Source organism: Equus caballus, chromosome 16 (genome assembly GCF_041296265.1).
Source record: "Equus caballus isolate H_3958 breed thoroughbred chromosome 16, TB-T2T, whole genome shotgun sequence".
NCBI lineage: Eukaryota > Metazoa > Chordata > Mammalia > Perissodactyla > Equidae > Equus > Equus caballus.
Window position 1 is genome coordinate 48,370,857 of NC_091699.1, and position 23,967 is coordinate 48,394,823.

Consider the following 23,967-nt stretch of genomic DNA (forward strand, 5'->3'; position numbering starts at 1 on the left):
GCTCAGCCTCAGCCGGCTGCGGTCCTTTCACGAGACAAAGTGCAGGCGCCTTGGCTGGCGCTCAGGTCCATCCCATAGGCACCCTGGCTTTTGTCACCTGCCTGTCCCTTCTCCAGCAACGCACATGCACTTCCCACAGCCTCCTGGAAGCCTATGCATTCTTAGAGGTATAGTCCCGATGCAGCCCTCCAGGAACCCTGCCCATGGCTCCCGCCTTGCTGAAGTGTGGCTACTTGCCTGTCTCTCCTTCCCTCAGGTTTGGTGGGACCTCTGGGGCAGAAACCTTTTTGAACATGCCTCAAGGCGCCTACTGTTCCCAACTTTTTGTTTAGTCAAGCCCAAGGGCCTCAGTTCTGGGCAGGGCTCAGCAACATCTCAAATTGGGAGAAGGGAGGTTTATGTGAGGTGCTGCGGCCTCCTGGCTGTGTGACTTCAGCAACTCACACTGTCTCTGGGCCTTGGGCCTAGGAGGTCACAAGTCATATTTTTCTTCTGCACTAGACTCACTGGACACCCCTCCGGCTCCCAGTGTGGAAGAATCACTTAGGAGAACAGCTCCTTTAAGAAATCTGCCCTGCTGCTCCAGCAACGCTCTACCCCAGACCCAAGACTGCAGAGTCTGTTGGGAGGAGAGGGGCAGACATACAGGCCTGAGCATGGAAGATGACTAGTCTAAGTGGGAAAACTGAGGCGCTGAGTATGGGCCTGAACATGACCTGGAGAGTGAGCCCCCAGGGCACTGCCACGACTAAGGATTCAGGTCCTGGATCACTACCACCTTGGCACATCTTAGCCTGTGTCTCTGCCCCCAGGAGAGAAAAATGTTGAGCAGTTCTTGGTATTTTTTCTTTCTACATTTTATTATTTCAAACCAGGTGAACAATTCCATAAAACATGTGAAAAAAGCAAGGAAGTGTTCAACGCTGAAGGACCCGGGCCTGGGGCGAGGGCATGAGGGGCATGGCCCCTCAGCAGGCAGCAGCGGTTCCTAGGTTAGCGCTAAGGAGCTACATGTGGGTTAATGGAGCCAGGGCCCAGGGCCGCTGGGGCGGGGCCCTCAGTGATGTTGGCAGTTGTCTGGAACAGCCCTTGGAGCCCAATTCTGTGGAGGGCAGGGCAGGGGTGCCACCCGCACAGGGGGCAGCCAGCGGAGGGATGGGTGTAAACACGCAGACACACTGAAGGCACGGAATCACTGGAAGGGGGTTGGGTGGGTGCTGGTCAGGATCTGACAGTTTTAAATAGTTTTTCTCTAAAAAGTTTACTAGGTCTGCAGTTTTCTTTTTTTTTTCCTTTACTTTCATTTTTTTAAAAAGCTACTAGAATGGACTGTGGTCTCCAGGAATGGTGGCGTCTCACGCTTCTTGTGCTTTTTCCTTTGGGGCCTCCAAGCGGCTGGGGAGGTGGGGTGGGCAGGAGGCTCCCTGTAAACATTTGGACTCGGGCTGGGTCAGGGGCTGGTGTTGGGTGAAGCCAGGGGTCCCAGGCTGGAGAAGTGGGTGCCCCTCCAGACGCAGGCCTTGGGAGACTCAGCATGTGCTCCCCTCCCCCATGAGAGAACAAGACAACAGTTAAAACCAGAACAGATGCCCAGGAGGGGGTACCCCAGCCATTCCTGGCACCTGGACAAGGGCAGGCTTCAAACAGGTATGGCTGTGGCAGCCCCTCCCCCAAGTCTCTGGAGGTGAGGGAGGGGATGGGGGAGCCAAGAACAGAGAGAGGAAAGAGGGGAAAAGCGGCCAAGGGGGGAAAGGTGGGGAGCGTAGTCCTCTTGCCCACATCTTCCTCAGGGGCTGGGGGGAGCAGAGTCAGCGGTGGCCCTGGAGGTGGGGGACAGTGAGGGCATGGGTTGGGAGGTAGCCAGTGTGTGTCTCTCCTCCTGCCTCCCTAGACAATGACCCTCTCCTTTTTCCCACCCACTCGTTACCACGGACACAGTGGCCATCCAGGAGCCAGTGTCTGTTGCTGGGTTACGTGGGGGAGGGGAGTCTGTAGCACTGGCAGGGTCCTCCCCACCTCCCCCAGGGCCAGTGGGGCCAGCCTCAGCCTGGACTCTCAGATAGGTCCAAGGGAAAGACGACAGGGATGAGCGCAGAGCAGGTCACACTAAATGGCAGGTGGCTGGGCCTCCCTCTGTCATCCAGCTTCCTCAGGCTAGGCAAATGGCCTGGTGGGTGAGGAAGTGAGTTTTCTCCAAGTAAGGTTGGGACAACCCCTAGTTCTGTCCTAGCTCATGGCCAGGCCCTCCTGCTGTCTGTACCACTGGGCAGAAGGGAGCCCAGGTCAGCCTGCGCTACCTGCTCAGTGCCCTGCACTCAGTCGTCCTCTGATTCACCACCCTGTGCTTCCCTCCTGTCCTCTGGTCTCCTACAGGCCCAGGCTCATCACCACCACCTGGACCCTCCCCTGACCCAGCCCCGTCCCTTCTCAGGGCTCAGTGGCCCCACTTTGTTCCTCTCCAGCCCCCTCCCTGGGCCCCCTCTGGCTCACCATCCTGCCAGGCCCTGCTGCCCCTCAGAAGAGGCCGCAGTCCTTCAGGTTGTTCTTGATGATGACGTCGGTGACGGCGTCAAACACGAACTGCACGTTCTTGGTGTCGGTGGCGCACGTGAAGTGCGTGTAGATTTCCTTGGTGTCCTTGCGCTTGTTCAGGTCTTCAAACTTACTCTGGATGTAGCTGGCCGCTTCGTCGTACTTGTTGGCCCCTGTGGGAAACAAAGTGATGAGGGCTTGTGCTGCGTGTGCAGCAGGCAGGCCCGTCACACAGTTCTGTGCACATGAACGGACAGGCATATAATGTGTGCATACGCATATGTACAAGATGACAATGTGTGTGAATGCACACGTACATCTAAGTGTGTAAAGATGGGCACCTGATTGTGTGAGGAGGAGGCCCACGTGACATGGAAGTGGTACTTCCCCAAGTGTGTTAAGAAGGCCCTGTGTGTGCAGGCAAAAGCATATAAGCCTGTGAGGCACCAGCCCCTGCATGAGGGTCCACAGTTACTCTCTGTCCAGCAGGGGGCGCCTGGGGGCCACCTGGTCTCCTCCACCAGCTCCTTCCCAGAGGCCCAGTCCCCACACCTGTGTACTCGGGGAAGCAGATGGTCAGGGGGCTGTGTGTGATCTTCTCCTCAAACAGGTCCTTCTTGTTGAGGAAGAGAATGATGGACGTGTCCGTGAACCACTTGTTGTTGCAGATACTGTCAAACAGCTTCATGCTCTCGTGCATGCGGTTCTGGGGGCGGGACAGTGCAGTCAGCACCAGCCACAAACCCTCCACTCCCACCCCCCTGCCCCCAGTGGCCTCTTGGCCTCTTACCATCTCCTCATCCTCAGCTAGCACCAGGTCGTAGGCGCTCAAGGCTACGCAGAAGATGATGGCTGTGACACCCTCAAAGCAGTGTATCCATTTCTTCCGCTCAGACCGCTGACCACCAACATCAAACATCCTGCAGACAGAGTCGCTTGAACTCCAGAGAAGGGGATTCTGAGGGGGTCTCTGCCCCATTTCACAAGGTGGCTGACTGAGGACAGAGGCCTACTCAGAGTGGGGCAGCTGCCTTCATGGAATCAGCCACGTCTGCCCACCTTACCCCTGGTTCTGGGCCAGGGCATGTCTGGACCGGCAGGGTCAGGACTGGTCAGCAAGGCAGGGTGTAGCCACATGTGTCAGGGTCCACAGACACTGTGAGACACTGGCAACCACACAACCTTGAGAAACCTCAGAGTGGGGCTGGGGCACCTGGACCGGCCCCTCTCTCTGTCGCTGCAAAGGCTGACAGGTACTGCCCCTCCACCCTCCCACTCACTTGAAGTGTAGGTCCTTGAAGGTGAAGTGTGTCTCTACGATGCCTGTGGTCTTCACGCGGGTTCGTAGCACATCCTGCTGTGTGGGGATATAGTCACTCTGGGCGATGCGCTCCAGGTCGTTCAGGTAGCTGGAGGTGGGGGTGGGAGGGTCAGTGGAGGTCAACATGGGGCCTCTTTAGCTGGCCCTGGGCCACCTGGCCAAGGCCCCTTTCCTTCCTGTCCCCTCATCTCTCAGACATAGTCCTTGCCTCTTGAACCCTTGCCTGCATGACAGTCACTGCTCTGATGAAGAAACCTGGACTGGAATCCCTTGCCTCCTGTCTGCAGAATGGGCCTGGAAGGAGGTACAGCTCTGTGGCTGGCCAGCCAAGCCCTAGCACCCAGGTCTGAGCCAGGCCTTGGACAGGATCCAGGGTGGTGGAGCTGCAGACAAGGCAGGTGAGAGGGGGCAAATTAGTCCTTCAGTGAGGGATTCAGGATGCTAATCGGTGCAATTATGGTACCCGGCAGAGCAGCCCGGCGTGTCCCTCGATGCAGGGCCAAACAGGTTGGGGCCTGCCAGGCCCAGTGGGCTCTTTGCCTAGTGCCCAGTAAAATTTGGGCTCCTCAGGGGGAGGGCATGGACACCTGCTTGGCAGGGGTCCCAGGGGCTCCTCCTTACCAGCTTCCTTAAAAAGGATCAATGTCACCCCTGTTGGGCCCTGGGCTCAGCTCTGCTGCCTGCCTCAATATCCTTGCTGTGTCCTGGGAGCTGCGTCCACACCTCCAAACCACTGCCCAGTGCCAATGTCTTGCTCCTGGGGCAGGGCTACTAGGGCCAACCCTTGGCTTCTACCAGCAGCTGAACCAGAGGGAAATGACCTCAGAGACACAGGGGCAGAACAGAAAAACAGGAAGGGCCATAGGGGACCATGACGCATGTGCTGTGACCCGCATACTGTGCCCCGCCCCCTACTGAGAGCCTCAAGCCTAGAGGCTTCATGGTGGGTTCTACACCAGCTTCTCCCTTCTCTCCAACAGGTAGACTCACCCCAGGGACCTGCTGCCCCATGACAGCCTTGGAGGACTGCTGGAAGAGGGGTTGGCATAGCCCTTTCCCTGTAGTGCTCCAATCTGCTCCCCACCCCAGGGTGATCTGGTCATGGCACAAACCTGCCTCAGAGAGCAGTGCCCATGTCCACTGCTGAATCCCCAGACCCAGAACAGTGCTGGGCACACAGTGGTGCTTAATGTCTGGGGAATGAAGACCAGGATGATGGAGGAGTAGGAGATGGCCTGGAAGGTGGCTCTATCCCCACCCTCCTTAAGTATCCTGGGTGCTGAGGTGGCAGTGGTTGATAGGGCCCACCCCTCCCTGCCTCGGGACTTGCAAGCACCCCTGGCACTGCGTCTGTGACCTCTGGGAGGGGAAGCACTGAGGCCTGGAGGCCCCCAAGGTGTCTGGCTGTGATTCTACAGCTCCTGGGGGTGGGGGAAGCACACACAAGGGCATTCAGGCCACTGCAAGGAGGGTAGGGGGAGGCCATCCCTGTGACTGGGGGCCAGGCAAGACCCGTGTCCCACCCACCTCACCAAGGTCCAGCCCTCTCTGGGCCAGCTCAGGATTAGATGGGCAGTGGGAGCGGGAAAACTGTTCCAGACAGGGTTAAGCAGAGATAGGAGAGGGCAGGTAAGAGGAGAGGGCAAGTAGGAGAGGGTAGGATGGGTGGCACCATCCAAAGCCTGTGGATGTCCCCTGCAGCCATCAGAGCTGGCCACTGGCCCATCTGTCCTGTTCCCCACGGGGAGCTCAGCGCCCTGCACCAGGCCTGGTACATGGAAGGTACTTTCAGGGAAGGGGTTCAGAGCATAACCCTGTGGGCTGAGCCTCTGGGACTCCTGGAACCCCCTGTGATTCCCCAGCTGAGGCCTGAGCTTAGCCTGGGGCCAGTAAAGGTCAGAGCTGAGGTCCAGGGCTCCAACCTACAAACATATGTCACCTCCCAGACAATCTCTTCCCCCTGTGTCTCCCTTTCCAGCCAGCCTGAACATCCTCCATGACCTCAAGCACAGCCAGCATGCTACTACCCCCAGGACTGTGCACATGCTGCCCTGCCTGAACCCTGCCCTATTCCTCCTGTAACTCTCACGCAAGGCTCAGCTGAGGCAGTCCCTCCTCTGGACCTGTCCCACTCCCAGCATGACCCTAGGTTGTCACTGCTTGGGGACCTGTCTGCTCCACTCATCACTGTGTCCCTGAAGCCTTGCACAGGACCTGGCACAGAGCAGGTGGCAGCAAATGTTCTTCAGAATGATTGTGTCTAGGGGCCAGCCCCGTGGCTGAGTGGTTAAGTTCGCACGCTCCACTTTGGCGGCCTAGGGTTTTGCCAGTTCGGATCCTGCGTGCCGACATGGCACCACTCATCAAGCCACGCTGAGGCAGCATCTCATATGCCACAACTATAAGGACTCACAACTAAAATACACAACTATGTACTGGAAGGCTTTGGGGAGAAGAAGGGAAAAAAAAAATTAAAAAAAAAAAAAAAGAATGATCGTGTCTAATGATTGGGTTGATAGATTCAACTAGCCTAGAGGGGATGTGCTCTGCCAGCTGGCTGTCCTTCCTCTGGGCCTTTCAATACCATGCGGCCCCCATCCCAAACCAAAAATCACCAAGGCCTTGGTTGACAGACACCAGCTTCATAAACAGAGACTAGCAGTATCTTTCTGATAGTGCTCAAGCCCACCTGTAGTCCGCACCTCCCCCACCCCGCCCAGTCCCTTGGAGTACTCACTAGGCGGCGGAGTCGTTGAGCTGGTACTCCCGAGAGCGGCCAAAGCAGGCCTGCACACCATGGTCAGCCCAGAGCCTCCGGATGACGCCGGACAGGTCCTCAGGGAGCACGCCCTGCTCCTCGGCCGTGCAGGAGAGCGCAAACAGCTGCCTGGCGTCGTCCTGGGCACAGCAGTGGGTGGTCAGGCAGTTGCAGGAGTACACCCCCACCCCATCTGTCAAAGGCAGGGAGGCCTCTCAAATGGGGCCCAGGCTGGGGTATTTTCAGATTCCCAAGAACAAGACTTGCCCGGAAGACTTTTGGGAGGCAGGCAGTGGGGGTAGTTCACATACCGCACGAGAGGGGTCGGCAAAGTCAATCTGCAGATTGCCCATGGCTTTGACAATGGCCATGATGGACTGGATGGTGTTGCTGTAGACGACTGCCCGGTACTGCCGGCATTCCTCCTCTGAGTAACCATCCTCATGGATGATCCTGGCAGCCAGAGGTCAGGGGTTAGGGTCCAAAGGGCACAGGGACCTCACATGGACACCTGGGGCTGGTGGGGCCAGCAGGGCCCTACTTCAGAGAGAAGGGAACTGCCCCAACCCACTTGGACCTGAGGATGGATGATTGCCTCTGAGAAGGTCCTGGGCCTGACTAAGGCTGGCTGGGCCTGTACTTGGAAGGCAGTACAGGCCGAGAGGAAGAAAAGGGAAAATCAAGGTTTGGAAAATCAAAATCCGCACACAGCACTTACTTCATCTGCTTGACAATGGTGCTCTTTCCTGACTCCCCAGCACCTGGAACAGAGGGCAGAGGCAATCAGGGAGCAGGCCCAGTGGGCGACACAGGCATCAACTAGCGGCCCAGCCCCCTGTAGCCCCAGAAGCAGAACTCACCCTCCCCATCAATCACATGCTGAGATGGAGGCAGTTGAGCCTGGTGGGCAGCAGAGCTACCAGGGGTGCAGCTGGCAGGGCCACAGTGATCAAGGCAACCTAGACCACCTGTGCCCCATGGTGGACTCACCCCAGGCCTTTGCTTCCCACAAGCTCCACTGCCCGCCCTGGCACTCCACTGCCCTGGCTGAGTTCAGGGGCTTTGGCTGGAGACTTGAGGCCAGCCCTGCAGGAGTCACCCTGTTATTCTCACATATGCAGGCTCAACACTCTGTGGCTGGCACTCACCAACATACCCAGGCGGAGTAGGTAGGAAGGAGCCCTGCAGACTCCAGCAGAGCTGCAGCCCCTCTTCCCCACAGTCTGAGCCACGGCTGCCAAAGGGCTGGGGCTGGGGCACAGCATCACACTATTGCCTCCCAGGCATGACCCATGGCCCAGCTCTCTGCCCACCGTGCTCAAGTCTGCCCTGAGCTGATGGAGACCAGGACCTGGGAGACACACAATGTCACACACACACCCCCTCCCATAATGACTCAAGGTGCTGCCCTGGCCTGGCAGAGCCCCACCCTGTATTTCTCCTTGACCAGTGCTGAGGGACTTGCTGGTGCTTTTTCCTGTGACTGTCAAAGCAGCCCCACATAGAGGCAGGCCCCATGGCCGAATGGTTAAGTTCCTGCATTCCGCTTCGGCGGCCCAGGGTTTCGCTGGTTTGAATCCTGGGCACGGACATGGTACCGCTCATCAAGCCATGATGAGGCGGCATTCCACATGCCACAACTAGAAGGACCCACAACTAAAAATACACAACTATGTAGCGGGGGGCTTTGGGGAGAAAAAAAAAAATTTTTAAATCTTAAAAAAAAAAAAAGCAGACCCACCCACAAACAAATACTGTTTCTGTTCCCATTTTACAGACGAGGACACTGAGGTTCAGAAAAGTAGTCTTGACACAAGGTCATGCAGCTAGGATTCAGAAGGGCAGGGAGATATGCAGGACCATGATGCCTGGTCTACCCAACCCTTCTCAAACTGTGGCTCGGACGCTGTGGGGTAATGCCCTGGGAGGGTGTTAAAGAAGAAAAGCAGATTCCCAGGTCCCATCTTAGACACACAGAGCCAGACCACAAGGGTGCAGCCCAGAATCTGCATTCCCCAGGGCGTCTATGCAAGGAAGTGTAAAGACCAGGAGGGCTTCTCCTGGCTGGGGGATGGATGGGGTGGGAGCAGAGCCTCACCTCTTCCCTTTGTCACTCCCTGTCCCAAGCTCCAGGCAGAATGCACCTCAGCTGGGCAGGGCTTTCCCTCCCAGCCTTTGCCCAGACTGCCCCCTCTGCTCCTGCCCCATCAGTGCCAGTCACACCTGCCCCTGCCAGGCACTGCCTCTTGCCAACTCCAGGCCTTTGTCCACGCAGTTTTTTTGCTGGCCATACCTGCCCCTTGCTCCCTTTACATGTGTCCCAACACTCCTGACCACTGTGGCAGGTCTGTCTTTCTGAGCAGCTCAGCAGGATGGGTGGGGAGGTCTGTAGGGAGGTCACGCTTGGGGACTCTGGCCCCTACATCCCTCAGAGTTGGTCAAGACAACCTCAGAGGATGACAGGACTAATACACAAACTAACATGAGCAGCAAGAATAACGTCAGCAATAATAATAATGGCAAAGCCCTGAACAATGCCCACTACGTATCAGACGCTCTTCTATGCCTGTCACGTCCACTAAGTAATTCAATCGCAGAGCAATCCTAAGGTAGGTTCTATTCTCACCCCCATCTAATAAATGAGGTCACATGATTATAATCCCCTCTGTGGGTAGCCCGCCTTGCCGTTGTGCAGAGCCTCCTAGAACTGTCCTAAGTGTCCTGTACTGCAGCTGGGCTGCACTGTCCTCACATCCCAGCTGCACTTGCCCCTGGGTTCACTCCCTGCCTCCCAGCAGATGCTGGTCCCAGTCTCTGCAGTGCCCTCCAGGCAGCAGCAGACCCTGCCAAGGCCCCTGGCCACTTGCCTCCACCCTGCTTCCCACCTTACCAGGGGAAACAGACCTAGCTGTGGCCCTCACAGGGGTGGGCCTGGGTATGTCCACAACCCAGAAGCCTCCCTGAAGAGGAGGGTCTGAGCTTTCCTCCCGAATGCCACCAGCTGCCTGGAATCACTGGGCTTCCGAGTGTCCCAGGCCTGCTTCCCAGGATAGGGGAACGCTGGCAGTGGCACATATGTGCAGGCTCTGGACAGGCAGGGGGCGGGGGCAGCAATTCCCTCTACCGGGTCAGTTCCTGGGCACAAGAGGCACCAGTCCTGGTGCATTCCCCTGGGTGAGGGCTGTGGTCAAATGGCAGCACCCCTCCCTCTTCACTGGGCTGTGCATGGCAGAGGAGCCCCAGGATCACTCACACTAACACTCCCCACTTGCTGAGTGGGGACATGAGGAGACAGCCTAGGAAGGCTAGATGGTGATGCCCAGTCACTGAGGTCAACCCCCAGGGCAGAGAGGGCAGCACTGGACTGGCTAACCACAAGGGCCAGGAAACTGCCTGGCTGTCCTTCGCACCTAGGCACTTATTCCCACAGAGCAGGAGGAAGGGAACATATCCTGGAGCAGAAGAAGTCCCAGGAGCCACGAGTCACAGCCAAGACTGGAGGTCCAGCTGGGGGAGCAGAGGCCAAGGATGTAAACTGGTCAAATCAATCGTGCCATCCCCAGCCAGGTAAACTGAGAAACTCAGAATGGGTGGCTGTCCAACGCACAGGGGACTGGAGGTTAGGGTGAGGGTTGCACCCTCTTGTGTGACTTTGGGACCCCTGTCCAACTGAGGCACTAGTTTCCATCTGGCCCTTTGACCACTCTCTTGGTAAGTGATGTAAGCCACTCCGTGACCCTGCCCAGTGATGGAGATGACAGCACAAACTCGCTTTACATCTGATTTTCCTAGTAGCGGCAGGCGTGGCAAGACTGAGGCAGGCAGCCCCTGGGTAAGCTGGCTGGTGCTAATGCCTGCTCCCTGCCCCAGCAGGCTGAGGGCCCACTTCCCAGTCCCCTCAAGCCACAGTCTCCCTTCCTCTCACATACTAAGAGTTAGGAGGACATTCTGTGCTCCCAGCAGGGGTCATTGCAGAAAGACTCCCATTTCACAGGTGGACAAACCAAGGTTCTGGAGCCCCCATCCCTGGACTCAGGGTGGTCCCTTTGTCCCTCTAGCAGCTGTGATTCAGGCGGGTAGGAGTGAGGGGCAGAACAAGGGCGTGGTGCTGGCAGCCAGGCAGGAAGCAGGGGAAACACTGGGACAGAACCAGAGGTAGGGCCCAGGGGCAGCTGGGGCAGATCAGGGAGCCAGGGTCAGAGGTGGATGCGAGCACAGCATGACAGCCAGGTGGAATGAGCTGGGGGCCCTGGGAGCTGTGGGGAGCTGTCTCTCTCTTCAATCTTGCAGTGACTCCCTTCTCCATCAGGGCCTGATCGTGCACCCCTATCACATAAGCTGGTACTTGGCTCAGAGTCTGCTTGCACCTTGCTGATCCTGGGCACCAAGTTCCCCCACCAGCCCCTGCGCTTTCCCCTCAGAGGAGGGGGCTTCTTTAGCCAGCTCTGGATTGCTCCAAAGGTGCCAGGTGGGGAACTCAGCCAAGAGAAGGTGGCAGGAGCCTCCAGCCCCCAGAGGGCCCCAGCAACTACTCTATCTCCAGCTGAGTGAAACCAAAGGGGCCTATAGAGACTTCCTGGGGAGGCCTGTGTTCCCACTGGGCCATACCTCTTCCTGTGGAGGAAGAAACCTCTGCAGCCCTTGCCCTGGGGCGCAGCTGCTGGGCCCCCAGCAGGCAGGCAGTAATTGCTGTGATGTGCTGGGTAACAGCGGCTGCTCTGCATTAGAACATCTGCTTCCACTCTGGGAGCACAGGGCTCCAACAGAGAAGGGAACAGATAGGGGAAAGGAGACAGTACCACTCCACCTGCCCGAACAAGGCCAGGAGGAGCCCTGCAGTAGAGATGTGGCCACTGATCCGGTTGCTTGACGCTGGACCACTGCTGTCTGTCCATCTTAGACCCTCTGCCTCCTAGATAAGGCTTTGCTCTGCTGGGAGGCGCTGACATGCTGCTGTCCTCTCTGGCCTCAGTTTCCCCTCTGCAGAGGCTGCCAAGGCTTGAATGGCCAGCTGGCCCATTCCTCACTCTCAGATCCTCTCCGAGAGGGAGGCCCAGATCTGCCACAGCCCTGGTGCCCACCCTGATCCTTCCTGAGGTCTCCAAGAGCTTTGGCCTCCTTCCTGCCCTTTCTCTGGCATCTCTTCTGTGAAGGAGGACACCACCATCTCCTCGGAGAGGGGTGAGGACCAACACAGCCAGGGGCAGAGGTGGATGCGAGCACAGCATGACAGCCAGGTGGAGTGAGCTGGGGGCCCTGGGAGCTGTCTCACTCTTCAATCTTGCAGTGACTCCTTTCTCCATCAGGGCCTGATCGTGCACCCCTATCACATAAGCTGGTACTTGGCTCGGAGTCTGCTTGCACCTTGCTGATCCTGGGCACCAAGTTCCCCCACCAGCCCCTGCACCTTCTCACAGTGCTTGGCACATGGTGAGCATTCAGATAAGTTATTACCATTATTTTTCTATCCTTTGGAAGACTACAGATTCCCCCCGCCTCTCATTTCCTGCAGCCCACAATGACCACACTGCATAGGTTACTGCAACTGCAACCTGCAGAGTGGCCTCCTGCGGCCATTTGAAGCAGAGTCTCTGAGGCTTTCAGACAAAGCGCAGTGGAGGGCAATGACCAGTGGCTAACAGGCTGACTCAGCAGTGGAAGTTCTCTGCTGGGACTTGTGTAACCTGGGACAGGAATCAGAGCTACTCACTCCTTTGCTAGCTTTTTGCTCTGAGTTGAGCACTTCCCTTCCACACAACCTGGCACTCCTCCACAGCTGGGGTCTCCTTCCCACCCAGGAGCCTCAGGGCAGACACTGATCACTGACTCCAGCACTCAGAAGGCTGGGCAGGGGTGAGCCCTGTGGCCGAGTGGTTGAGTTTGTGTGCTCCACTTCGGCAGCCCAGGGTTTTGCCAGTTCAGATCCTGGGCAGACCTAGCACTGCTCATCAGGCCATGCAGAGGTGGCGTCCCACATAGCCGGAAGAACCTACAACTAGAATATACAGCTATGTACTGGGGGACTTTGGGGAGAAGAAAAAGGAAAAAAAGAAGATTGGCAACAGATGTTAGCTCAGGTGCCAATCTTTAAGAAAAAAAAAAAGAAGGCTGGACAGCCTGGGTAAAAGGCCCCCTGCGGAGGCTCCTGTGCTGGTGGGCTCCCCTGGAACATGTGGGGCGAGGGAGAGCGGCCAGCTGACGTGGCAGGCCTGAGGGCAGAGATTCTCATAAGCAGCAGTGGCTGGGACCACAGGGTAGACTTGGGCAGCAGCCCAGCTCAAACCCACAGCACCAGGCCCGCCCCCACTGCCACAACGCCTGAATCTACCCAGTGGGGCACCGGGGGAAGGTGGGGGTGATCTCTGGGAACCCCAGCCCAAAGGCAGCCTGGGCACCACCTCCCACTCTCATCCCAGAAAGGTGCCACGTCTCCAGCCTAGCCCGTGGTTCCGGGCCCCATAGTTCCCGCCCCTCTCCTGTAGCCTCAGGGTCCCAGGGTCTGTCACCACCAGGGGGAGCCCAGCAGCCAGAGACCCAGCGGAGGAGGTGGGGGCTGGGCAGTGCTGGAGAGAATTTGTTTCTGAAAAAGAAGCCTCAGCGAGGGGCAGCTGGGGGAGGTGCATGGACCCCCACTCACAGCCCCCTCCTGAGTCTGGGAAGCTCTCCGCCAGCGGAGACGAGGCACACAAGGGAACAATGGGAATGGCAGGGAGGGGGAGAGGGCCCCGCCAGACAAAGGCCCTCCAAGCCCAGCCCCTGGCGTCTCTTCCTTCCTGCAGGTGCTACTCTTTGGTCCCCTCACTCCCTCCAAGGAGGCTCAGCTTGGGTCTGGCACTGTAGGGGGCAGGGACACGGGTCTTGGAAGGGCCCTGTGACACCCCCATCTGCATGAATGGCCTAGCCTTATCCCAGGTGCCCCAACGAACCCAGAACCTCCCTCCCTCCAGTCTTTGCCACTTGGGCGGCCTCCAGTGGCTTCGAAGGGTTCATGATGCCTATCAAGGAGGCAATGACAACCAGGGCCTGGCCTGCTACTGCCAAGTCAGAGCTCTCTGTGCAAGGGAAACAGGCCTGGGGCCTGCCAGACAAGGAGAGGGCTTTCCTTCTCCCTCAGTGGGGCCTTGCCCATGTACACAGGGGAACTGAGGCACTGGATAAGGAAGTGCAGCCTGGAGGAGACGAGGCCCTGACAGCTGTTCATTGTTGGCCCTTCAGGCTACAGGTCTCACCCTCTACAGGAGCCAGGAGATGCTGGACAAGGGCCCAGGTGACACAAAGAGCCAGGCCATTTGGCACACCCTTCTTCCTGCATGCTTCTTCATTTAAGGAATCCCTTTGCTGTTTTCAAAGAATCTGAATAATCCCCATCTCTCCTCTTCTGATTCATTGTGGTGGACCCTGAGTGAGATGCCCAGCACCTGGGCCTCAGCGTCCCCATCTATGAAATGTTCCCTCAGGGGAGTGTGCCAAGCCCAAGGCCTGCCCTGAGCAGCCTCCCTCGGGTCCTCATACTCACACCAAAATACCACACGGTCCAGCCCAAGCCAGCATCTTGTCTCTGTGCACACAAGCCATCGGACCATGCTGAGAATCATGACAACACAGGTCCCAACACTGGGCACACAGAAGGAAGAAGACAGCCTGAGGTCACACAGTGAGGAAGGCGGGGGAGTGGGTCCTCTGGGGCTCAATGTCTTGAGTGGCCACGAGGGTGCATGTTCTCTGCTTTGTGTGTTGCCTCATGGCCCACAGAGGCCTTGACCCTCTGCTCTGACTCTCCTAAGTCTCTCTCCGGCTCCTCAGCCCCTTAGGGCTTGGCCTGCCAACACAGAGCAGAACCCCTGGGAACCTCCGTGGGGGAGGGCAAGGCCACAAAACTCAGATCTGGAGGCCAAGGATCATGAGGACCAGCCTCACCACCCATCATGCTGTTGCCAGCCCACACTGTGGACACATTCAGTCACCATACAGTCCCATACATGAGCCCACCAGAGTTCACAGTGGGAGCCCTCTACAGAAACACCCTTTCCTGCTCCTCATCTGGACAACTCTCAGCCTTCAGACCAGGCTCAGGGGCCCCCACCCTTGACTTTGACAGCCTCTGAGCCTTCTTCAGGCCTGGTCTCAATCCTCCTAAGCCTAACAGTTGCAGGAAGAACCATAATATTAGGGGAAAAGTGAAGTGCTAAGTTGCCTGACCATGACCTGAGTATTACTGTGAGGGGACACGGGCTGGGAGAGAAGGAGGGAAGCAGGTGCATAAAAACGGGGGCAGCTGCATTAGGATGAGGTCACCCCATGGGCACATGGCAGATAACTGGCTTTGAGCAGGGAAAAGATTCATGCACAGAGTCTTGGGTCCACCCTCCAGGGCAGACAGCCCACTTTCAACCTCCTAAAAGAGGAATTGAGGCCCCCAGAGACAGTTCCTCAGGCACATGCAGAACACACGCACACACAGCATCTGCCTGTTGTCCTGACTGATCAGTTTTTGCCAGCTGGGCACAGACTCCTGAGGGGCCACGGTGGTTGGGGTCAGATGCTCAGAGTCACTACCTGGTCATATCTTGGTGTCTCCATTTGTGGGTAAGTTATGTAAGGTCTCTGAGCCTCAGTTTCCCCATCAGTGAAATGGGTGTAACATCAGTCCCAGCCTAACAGGGTTAAATAAAACAAGAAAACCCAGAGTCCAGCCCCACAAAATAGTTAATGCTCAATCAGAGGCAGCTGCTGTTATCCCTAGAGGGAAACTGAGGCCCAGTGAATGTACCCCCAGGCTCAGTGTTTAGCAGCAGGGGGAATCCTGAGGTTGCACCAAGGGCTCCTCTGTCCACCCCCAGGCGGGGAAATCCAGAGTGAGCTAATCCCAGGGCTGCTGCTCCATTTCCGGGCATTCATCTCAGCCTGCAGCCGGCCTTCCGGCTTTGGAGAGCAATGGCCGCTCGGGAACATAAGAGTAGCCCTCTGCTTTCCTGCTGGCCCTCCCACCAGCGTCCCTCTCCCAGCCACCACTTCCTGTGGTCAAAGGAGGGGCCTGGAATCCTTCTCAGAGGCGCCACCTTCTCTGGGATCCTGGGCCCAGCGATTGCTGGGGCAGGACAAGGGAAGGAGCTGCCTGGACAGACACCAACCCAGTGACTCCCAATAGGGTGGCCATGGGAGTATGCAGATGAGCCTAAGCAGGTGGGGCTCACCTTCTAGATCCCCCAGTTGACAGGGCTCACTGCCCCCCTACCAGTGCACAGCAGGAGCTGCCCTCTGGCCTCTTCCTCTTTTGGGCTCCTCCTCCTCCAGCTGCTTCCTCCTTTTCCTCCGGTGTGGACACTTCCCCGAGAGGCCCAGCCCTGCCTTGCAGACTTCACTGCCCCTCCTCCTGCCTGGGGCACAGTCAGTGCTGCCAGTCTTGGCACCCTGGAATCCTCCATGCCATGAGGACACTCTCAACAAGTCTTCTACTAGCCCACCCTTAGGCTTTGGCTCAAACTGGCCTGGCAGTTGCTGCCAAGCCTTGGAAGTGCATGCAGGAGGCCAACACTGAAGGCCCAGCTTGGCCCTGCAAATGTTTGGTTATTCCAGAGTGATTATCCTCCCAAATCACCAAGATGGCCACAGCCCCAAGAAACAGGTGAGGGTGAGGGTGGGGTTGGGGTTTAGTAAGAACAAAAGCTCCAGGCTAGAGGGGCTGGGTGGGGCTGGGTGGAGGGAGCCCCACCCTGCACTTGTGGCTGAGGGAGGGGCTGCCTGAGAGCATGAGGTACCAGGGCCACTATCAAGGGGCCTAGTCCTCTGCTCTCCCCAGAGCACCCTGCAGGGCATTCTTAAGCAGGACACATGAGCTGCAGCCTGGCCAGAATCTGTTGACCCCTTCCCCCTCATTAAATTCCTAGATTGGGACTCCTGCCCAAAGATGTTGGGAAGATGAGACAGATGCTGTCCTGGGCCCTGCCCCTCTCTGTCTAGTCCTGCCTCCTGCACAGCACCAAGGGGTGTTGGGGAGGCAGCACTCAGGCTCTGTGTCAGACTGTCTCATTCTCTGCTGGGGGTGTGGTGGGATGACACCCTGGTCCCTCAGTGGCTAAGAGCTTATGTGAACAAAGTTTCCTCCATCCTGTTCCTGCCAAGAGAATGGGTGGCTTTTAGAGACAGAGGCCAAGAGAGAGACAGTCGGGGACTGAGATCAAGGGCAGAGTGGACAGGACCGGTGTGCCTGCCCCTGCAGTGCTGAAAGTCTAGGAATTTCACTGGGATCCAATCAGGCCCCACTCCCAGTACTACCTGCTGTCATTTGCTGGGCAACACTGAAGACCTAGGACACCAATGATGTTACCCAGGCCCTGAAGCTCAGGCCAGTCCAGGGCCAACCCGACAGGTTGCTCAGCCCAAAGGGGTCTCTGACCATGCCAGTCCCCACCTGGCAGCCTAGGCTCCAACTCAAGCACAGTGGGTGGCTCAGGGCCTGGCATGGAAGCCTGTACTCTCCAGCTGGCTCGACTTCCACCTCCAGCCACAGTGGCAGCTCATTCCCTCTGTCTTTACCACCTGCTCTGCCCTCTGTTTAGGATTCTCCACCCCTACCCCTCCTGGGATGCCCTCAGCTGAGCTCCAGTGTCCATTTCCTTTGTAAAGCCACCCTGATTCACTCAGTCTCCCAGCTCAGGGGTATCCCTTGAATCTTGAAGGATCCAGTCTCACTCCTACCCTAGAGGTATGACTTCTCATGTTGGCTGTACCAACACTTGGGTCATGAGTGGGAGCTGAGCCCAGCGGGACTGGGCAGGATGCAGGCAGAGGGGGTTAGAAATGGCTTAGACCCCTGCTCATTCCCTAGTGTGGGAGCTCCAGCGCTGCCCGCTCTCGAAGACAAAGCCTTGCCGAGCCTGGGGGAGGGGTGGGAAGAAGAGACTTGGAGGCCCAAGCTGCCCCGCCCCCCATTCAAGTGCTAATGAGCTCCAGCCGGGATGGCGGGATGGCAAAGGCTGTGGAGAGAATGGGGAGGCTGGAGGCCAGCCTGGGTACCAGCCCACCTGGTGCCCAGGGCCCTGCCACACCCCCAACCCTAGACCCCCAGGAAGGCGCTCAGCCCTCAGAGGTTGGACCTACAGTCCCCAGGACAGTCTGTCACTCCAGCTGGCATCAGCTACATGACTTGGTCTCCCCACTTGCTGTGAGAAGCTGCCAGAGGACAAGGGAGGGGGTTCCCCAGTGCCTCCATACTGAGGCCAGGCAGCCACTAGGCTGGGGAGATCCCTCCCACCAAACTCTCAGCTCTGCAGGAGTCAGCAGAGGGTCCTCCATTTTCACAGCCTCTAAGCTTTGGTATACTGTCCCCACAACACCGGTGGCTGCAGGCAGGCACCCCTGGCCCCAGGTGATGGATGGAGATCAGGATCTCACCTGTTGCTGGGTTTCTCAACCAGTGTACCAGGTGGAGCTGGGATTTGAACCCAGGGCTGTGTGACCCCAGGAGCTGGTCTAAGGAGGGTGAGTCCTCCTCCTCCAGGCCAGGAAACACCCACCCTAGGGCTTGGGAAGCTAGGCCAGGCCTTTCTACCTCATTGCCCTTGCTGAATTGGTCCCTCTGACCCCAATGTCCTAGCAACTGTTACTCATTTGTCGAGGTCACCCAGAGGACCCCTTCTCCAGGAAGCCCCCAGCCATTTACAGGCACCATTAGACTCTACCCATTACCCAGCCAGCCAGGATCTCAGGGTAGCCTTCCCCACTATCTCCAGCTAGACCAAGGCCCAAGCAGCAGACCCAGAATTACTTATCCCTGTTCATGGATGTGCTCAATAACTTCATTCTCTCCATACACTCTTAACAGGCACCCACAGTGTGCCAGGCCCTTTGCTAGAGACACAGATAGGAGAAAGGCCACCAAACTCTCTTTCCTTTTAGTAAACCTAACTGAGTCCTTGTATATGCAGTCTCTGTGCTAGCCAACAGCTCCCGCAGCACTGCTCCGGTCTGAGCCCTCTGGCTGTGGGGCAGCCCCAGCACCCAGAGCTAGACAGACTCTACTGTAGTGACAGAGACAGCAGGCCTGCAACAGTCCTCAAACAGCCTGAGCTGAAAGGAAGAATGCTAAGCCAGTCTCCCACATTAACAGTTTGAGCTGCTACTCAGTGCTGTGGCCTGTGACGGCCTACAGACTGCTCAACAAGAGTTCTGTACGGAGTAGCGCAAGGGCTGTCTCTGAGGAGCCAGCATAGCCTGTGGTGAGACCCGGGGGAAACAGCTGGAAGAACTTCTCTCTCTGTATCCCCCCTGATTCTGGTCATTGGTCCTACACTGAGTTCTTGTCACCTGCCCACAATATGCCAGGCTGTGGCTCAGTGACCATCATCTTACTCCTACATCTACCCATCCCCAAGAAGAGCACTTTATTCAATAAACAGACAAGAAGCACTCAATAGATGCCAGGCTCCATGCCTGGCATGGAAGGCTCAGAAATAAAGGGGACACAGCCCTGCCCCTGCAGTCTCAAGAGAGGGCAGCTGTGACCCAGGCAAATACCACACTCTACCAGGGAAAGCGGTAGCATTGGGAGCCAGAGGAGGTGTTTCACCAGCCTTGGCGAAGGGGGTTTGTCCAGGAAGGATCCTAGGTGGCGATTCCTGAGCAGAGAGAGTCTTGAAGATCAAGTAGGAGTGAGTGAGATGGAAACAGGGAAAGCACACCAAGCAAATGGATAGATGCAAAGTCCCAGGGGCAGAGAGAACTGCTGTATCTACACCCCAAAGCCTTCATGGAGCTAATGGTGGACACTGCCTCTCCTTTCTCTGTAGGCTGCCCACAAGGCCCATCCCAAATCAGAGAAACCCCCCAAACACAAGCTTTGGCTTCCTTTCCCCCAAGTGCCAAGGCCAAGGCCCCAGATTCCACCTGGTAGCTGATGGAATATGACCACCAGTGGGAATGACCAGATACCTGGTCAGTCAAACAGAACTGGGTAGGCGTGGGGGGTATCCCTAGAGCAGGGCTGGTATCAGCAACTCTGCTCCCCCCACCAAGCTGCTATGAAAAACCCTCTCACCAGCGTGTATCACATCTGCCTCTGCCCCAGTGACAGTGAGTGGGCCCGCCTGCTGGCAAGGCTACCCAGATGGGAAGGAGGCAGTATGCGGGTGGGGCAGCAGGCGTGGTTCTGGCTGGGAGAGAAGGTTGGCAATTGCCCAGCCCGAGTCCCGTTGCCTGGACAGAGTCCTTTCCGCTACATGGGACAGGCGCCCAGCATGCTGAAGCTGCCCCGGCTGGGCTCCCATCACCTCTTTGTACCTGGATGGGAAACGAATGGCCAGCCACAACTCCTCCCCAGGCAGCCACAGCAGGTTGGGTCCTGAATTTCAGGCACACTTGGTCTCCCAGCCCATTGCAGTGCACCCTCTGCAGGGTTTCAGCCCCCACTCCACACTCCCAACAGGAACCTCCATGAGGCCCCTATTCTTCCCATCCTGGACCCAGGCACTCCTCTGGCTCTAACCCAGGAAGCCCATTTCACAGAGGAAGCAAAGCCAGAGAAGCAGGATGCTGAGATGGACTCCCCCGCCTAGAAAATGCTGAGCCAGACCCTGCACCCCTGGTTGCTGCCAGCCCAGCATGGGAGGGGTTGCCAGGCTCAAAACCTGAGCTGGGCTCCAAGGAGCAAGACTGATGGGATAGGGTAGGGCCACAGAACAGGACAGGAGCCCTGTGCCCCCAAGCCCCATGGGCCATTCCCACATCTCCTCAGCCGTCACTATCGGCCTGAGGAGCGGCTGGCTAGAGTCCTCTGGCCGGGCGCGGGGAGCAGCAGTCCCGGAAGCACCTTCTCCAGGCCCAGCGGGAACAGCGACGGGCATTCCACCGCGGCGCGTCGACACCCACTCACCGCCGCTGCCGCACTCGCAGCAGAGACAGGAAGAGGCAAGCGCCCAACGCAAAACAGCCCAGGAGGCTGGGCCGCCGCCCCTTCCCGCCCCTTCGCTTCCTCCCCGCAGCGGCGGCGGAGCGGATGCCATTTTGAAACCTCCGGGGCTGTGCCCCCGAGGCCAGGCCCCCAGGGACGGTCAACAGATGGGCCCCATGATGGAAGCCATGCTGACCCTCAGCCATAGGCCCAGCATGAAAAGCTCTGCTTTTCACAGCCTGGGGACCCCATAGCAGCTCTGGGGCGAGGGGCCACACCCCCCCCAACATACGCTGTCCAGTCTTCCTACGCTGCTGCGAGGGCCTCCCTCCCCCCAACCCTTAAACGTCTGCAAATCACGCTGCCACTGGGCACCACACTTGCTCCCAGTGGGAAACTGGAGGGGACAACTACGTGGCCCACAGTCTTTGCAAAAGTCCACCATAGATGCCCACCCCTAGCAGGCCCCCTCAACTCCTCATCCAGTTGGTCACTCCCCCTCACAGGGCCTCAAGATCCAATAAGCCCACACACTCCTAGAGGCCATGTCCCAGACTTTTCAGCCTAGAAGGGGTGCGGGAAGCCCAGCACTGCTCAGCGGATCTACTCTGCCTGCCGGGACAGCAATATGTCGGCTGTCTCACCACTTCCACTTCCCCCCACCCCTCAAGCAGCCACCATCTTCCCTGGCCTTGGACGCACGGCAACCCAAACTCCTCCACACACTCTCCTACTCCCCAGACCACCCGCCCCTCACCGGGCCTAACAGGGCTTAGAAACTGAGAAACACAGAGCCAGTGGGATCTCCCTGGGAAGCTTAAGGCCTGGCCCCCTTCCCTAGCATGACCCGTGGAGCCTCAGTCCAGCCCCTTAAGGGTCTGGGCTCCCTCCTCCCAGCCCAGCCCAGCCCAGCCCACCCGGTGCAGGAGGGGTGGGGTAATCTGGGGAAGGCCAGAGCGTGGGAGAGGATTTAAGGGAGAGGGAGCAGAGGATTTAAGGAGTGATGCCTGCAGAGAGGGACTTGGTAGGCCAGATGCAGGGAGCAGGGGTCTCTAAAGGTTTGGGGGTTCCAGCGGGAGGGGGTGCTCATGAGCAGTCATGGTTACCCACTTGAGAGGTCCTATGGAGTCAGGGCGCACAGGTGGAGGATACACGGTCCAGAGTAGGGATGGGCCACAGAGGGGGAAGGAAGGAGTGGGTGGGGGCCTGGCAGGGGCCCCCGGGGATACTCATGCCCAATAGGAATAGAGGGAGCAGGTGAGGGAAACAGGTGGTGCCTGAGGGTAGGGGCCGCGTGCGGTTCTGGGGCTTTGGGTAAAGTCTACGGAAGGATGGAAGGACACGGCAGGGGCTCTGAGGGTCTGTGAGTTGATGAGCAAGGGTGGATGGTCAAGCAGGGTTCTGGGCAGCTAGTGTTGAGGCACTGGTGTCTGGGTTTGAGGGTTTGGGGTCTGGGATGAATTGAAAGTCTGATCTAGAGTCTGGGCTATGGATCAAAGGTCTAGGCCAACCCAGAGTTTTGAACCACTATTTGGGTGTCCTGGCCAGGTCAGATCCGGGGATTCACATCCAGGTGTGGGAGTTCAGACAGAGTCTGGGAGTTCGAAGCCTTAGTCTGGAGGTCACAATCCTCGTCTGGGGATTTAGGCTGGGAATGGGGGGGGGGGGGGTCCCAGCGCTGGGCGTGGCCTCACCCAACAGCAGCAACTTCACCTCCCGCGCCGCTTTCTCGCCGTCTTCCCGCAGATTCTTGTCGATCATCTTGGAGCGCTCGGCCGCCGCCTTGTCCTCGGCGCTCACAGTGCAGCCCATCCCGCCGTCCGCCGGCCCGGCCGCCGCCCGGCCCCTACACGGCCCACGGCCCGGCTCGGCCCCGCCCGACCCACTCCGCTCCCGCCGCCGGCCCTCTACGGGTAGCTTTCGAGTCGGCAGTTCCGAGCGTCTGCGGGCGGTGCCTTCCAGGCCTCAGCGCACCGACGGCTGGGCGGGCCGGGGGTGGAGCCGGAGCGAGCCAGGCCGGCGACTGGGCTGGGGCGGGTCCAGAGGCGGGGCTATAGGAGATCTGGGGACGGAGATTGGCTTGAGGGCGGAGCGAAGGAGCAGTAAGGCGCAGCTCAGGCTCGGGCCCGGGCTGGAGGCGGAGCCACGCGAGGGATAGCTGTAGGGGTAGAGCCAAGCTCAGAGGGATAGGGCTTGGGGCGGGCCGCAGGCTGGACCGGGCTCCGATTGGGTGTGGAGCGCCTGGAGCTCCGCAGCCCGACGGCGGGGGCGGGAGGATCTCGTAGCCCGAGGGTGGGGATCCGGTGCACCTCGCGGGCAGAGCAGGAACCAGCTCTCTGCGCTTCTGTGAGTTGGGCTAGCAGGGTGGAGAAGGCGTGCCTTCGTAACTTGTTAAAAGTTAATGAACCTAATAAACTTGTTTCGGGATCTACAGAGCCCCCAGAGCCTCTCTGGACTGGGGCTTTCTCCGTCTTAAGGCAGGTTTGGCCCCTTCTCTCTCTATGTTGCAGTTTTGCTTTTTTTTTTTTTTAAAGTCTCTTACTACCTCTAGACCTTTGCCCAGTCTGTCTCCCTCAGCTGGGGTGCCTTCTCTAGTCATCGAAGGCTTATCCATCCTTCTCTGATCTTCTAGGAGGCAGCCCCATGCTGGTAGCCATCCTGGACTTCAGCCTGGGACCTGGCAACCAGGACAAGACAGAAGGAAATAGAAAGAAAGAGAGAGAGGGAAAGGGATATGCCACCTGACTTCTGGAAACATAAGTGGCCGTGATCTTATGGCTGTCCCCACTGGACAGTTGGCTGCAACCCTAAAGCTGGGCAAAGGTAAGGTGGAGGCAGCAGTGTTTCCAGCAGAACATTTCGTCTTTCCAATCCTGTTCTCTGGAAGGAGCCTACAGCCCCAACCTCTCATGGATATTTGAAGGGACTGCCAAGGGTTACCCAGGAAGGTGTCCTGCGTGGCCCCAGTGCCATGAGCCAGGGAGGCCCCAGCCCAAAGACAAGGAAGTTCCACAAAGCCAGGAGGGGAGCTGGCCACCAATGCTTGGTCAGCAATGCTTGGCCATCCACAGCTCCCTGTTCAGCACAGACTCCCTCCTTACCACACTGGCATACATCTTGTTTCAGCTCCCAGTCCTCAGGCTGTCAGCTCTCCCTGCAGTGTCTGTGTATCCCTATCTGAATGGTTCCTTTGTTGAGGAGCCATTGCTCTGTAAGTCTTCCAGTGGTGCCCCTAGAGCTCCCTCCTGCTTAGAACCAAGGCTCAAGCAGGCCCTGCCACAAGCATGTAGCAATCGTGGTGAAAACACATACTGCCCGCCCAAGGACACAGACACTCAGAGATATGCTCTATCCATCCATACACAGGCCCAGCCTCCAACATGCCTCAAATCCACACTGTAAAAATGGGTGCACATAGCCAAGAACACAGCCTGTCCACACAGAGACTACAAACCCAGCTCCAAGACT

General features: G+C 58.0%; 1 protein-coding gene across 1 annotated transcript; it reads right to left on the minus strand.

Annotated features, from left to right (window-relative positions):
* Positions 1 to 832: 832 nt before the first annotated feature.
* GNAI2 (G protein subunit alpha i2) lies at positions 833 to 22,496 on the minus strand. The gene is made up of 9 exons (XM_023620383.2): positions 22,194 to 22,496; positions 7,330 to 7,372; positions 6,923 to 7,064; positions 6,591 to 6,751; positions 3,813 to 3,941; positions 3,323 to 3,452; positions 3,085 to 3,238; positions 2,491 to 2,705; positions 833 to 1,820 (listed from the first exon to the last, which is right to left on the minus strand). Exons 1-8 carry the CDS (start codon positions 22,309 to 22,311, stop codon positions 2,515 to 2,517), a joined length of 1,068 nt encoding a protein of 355 aa, XP_023476151.1. The 5' UTR covers positions 22,312 to 22,496; the 3' UTR covers positions 833 to 1,820; positions 2,491 to 2,514.
* Between the last annotated feature and the right edge of the window lie 1,471 nt (positions 22,497 to 23,967).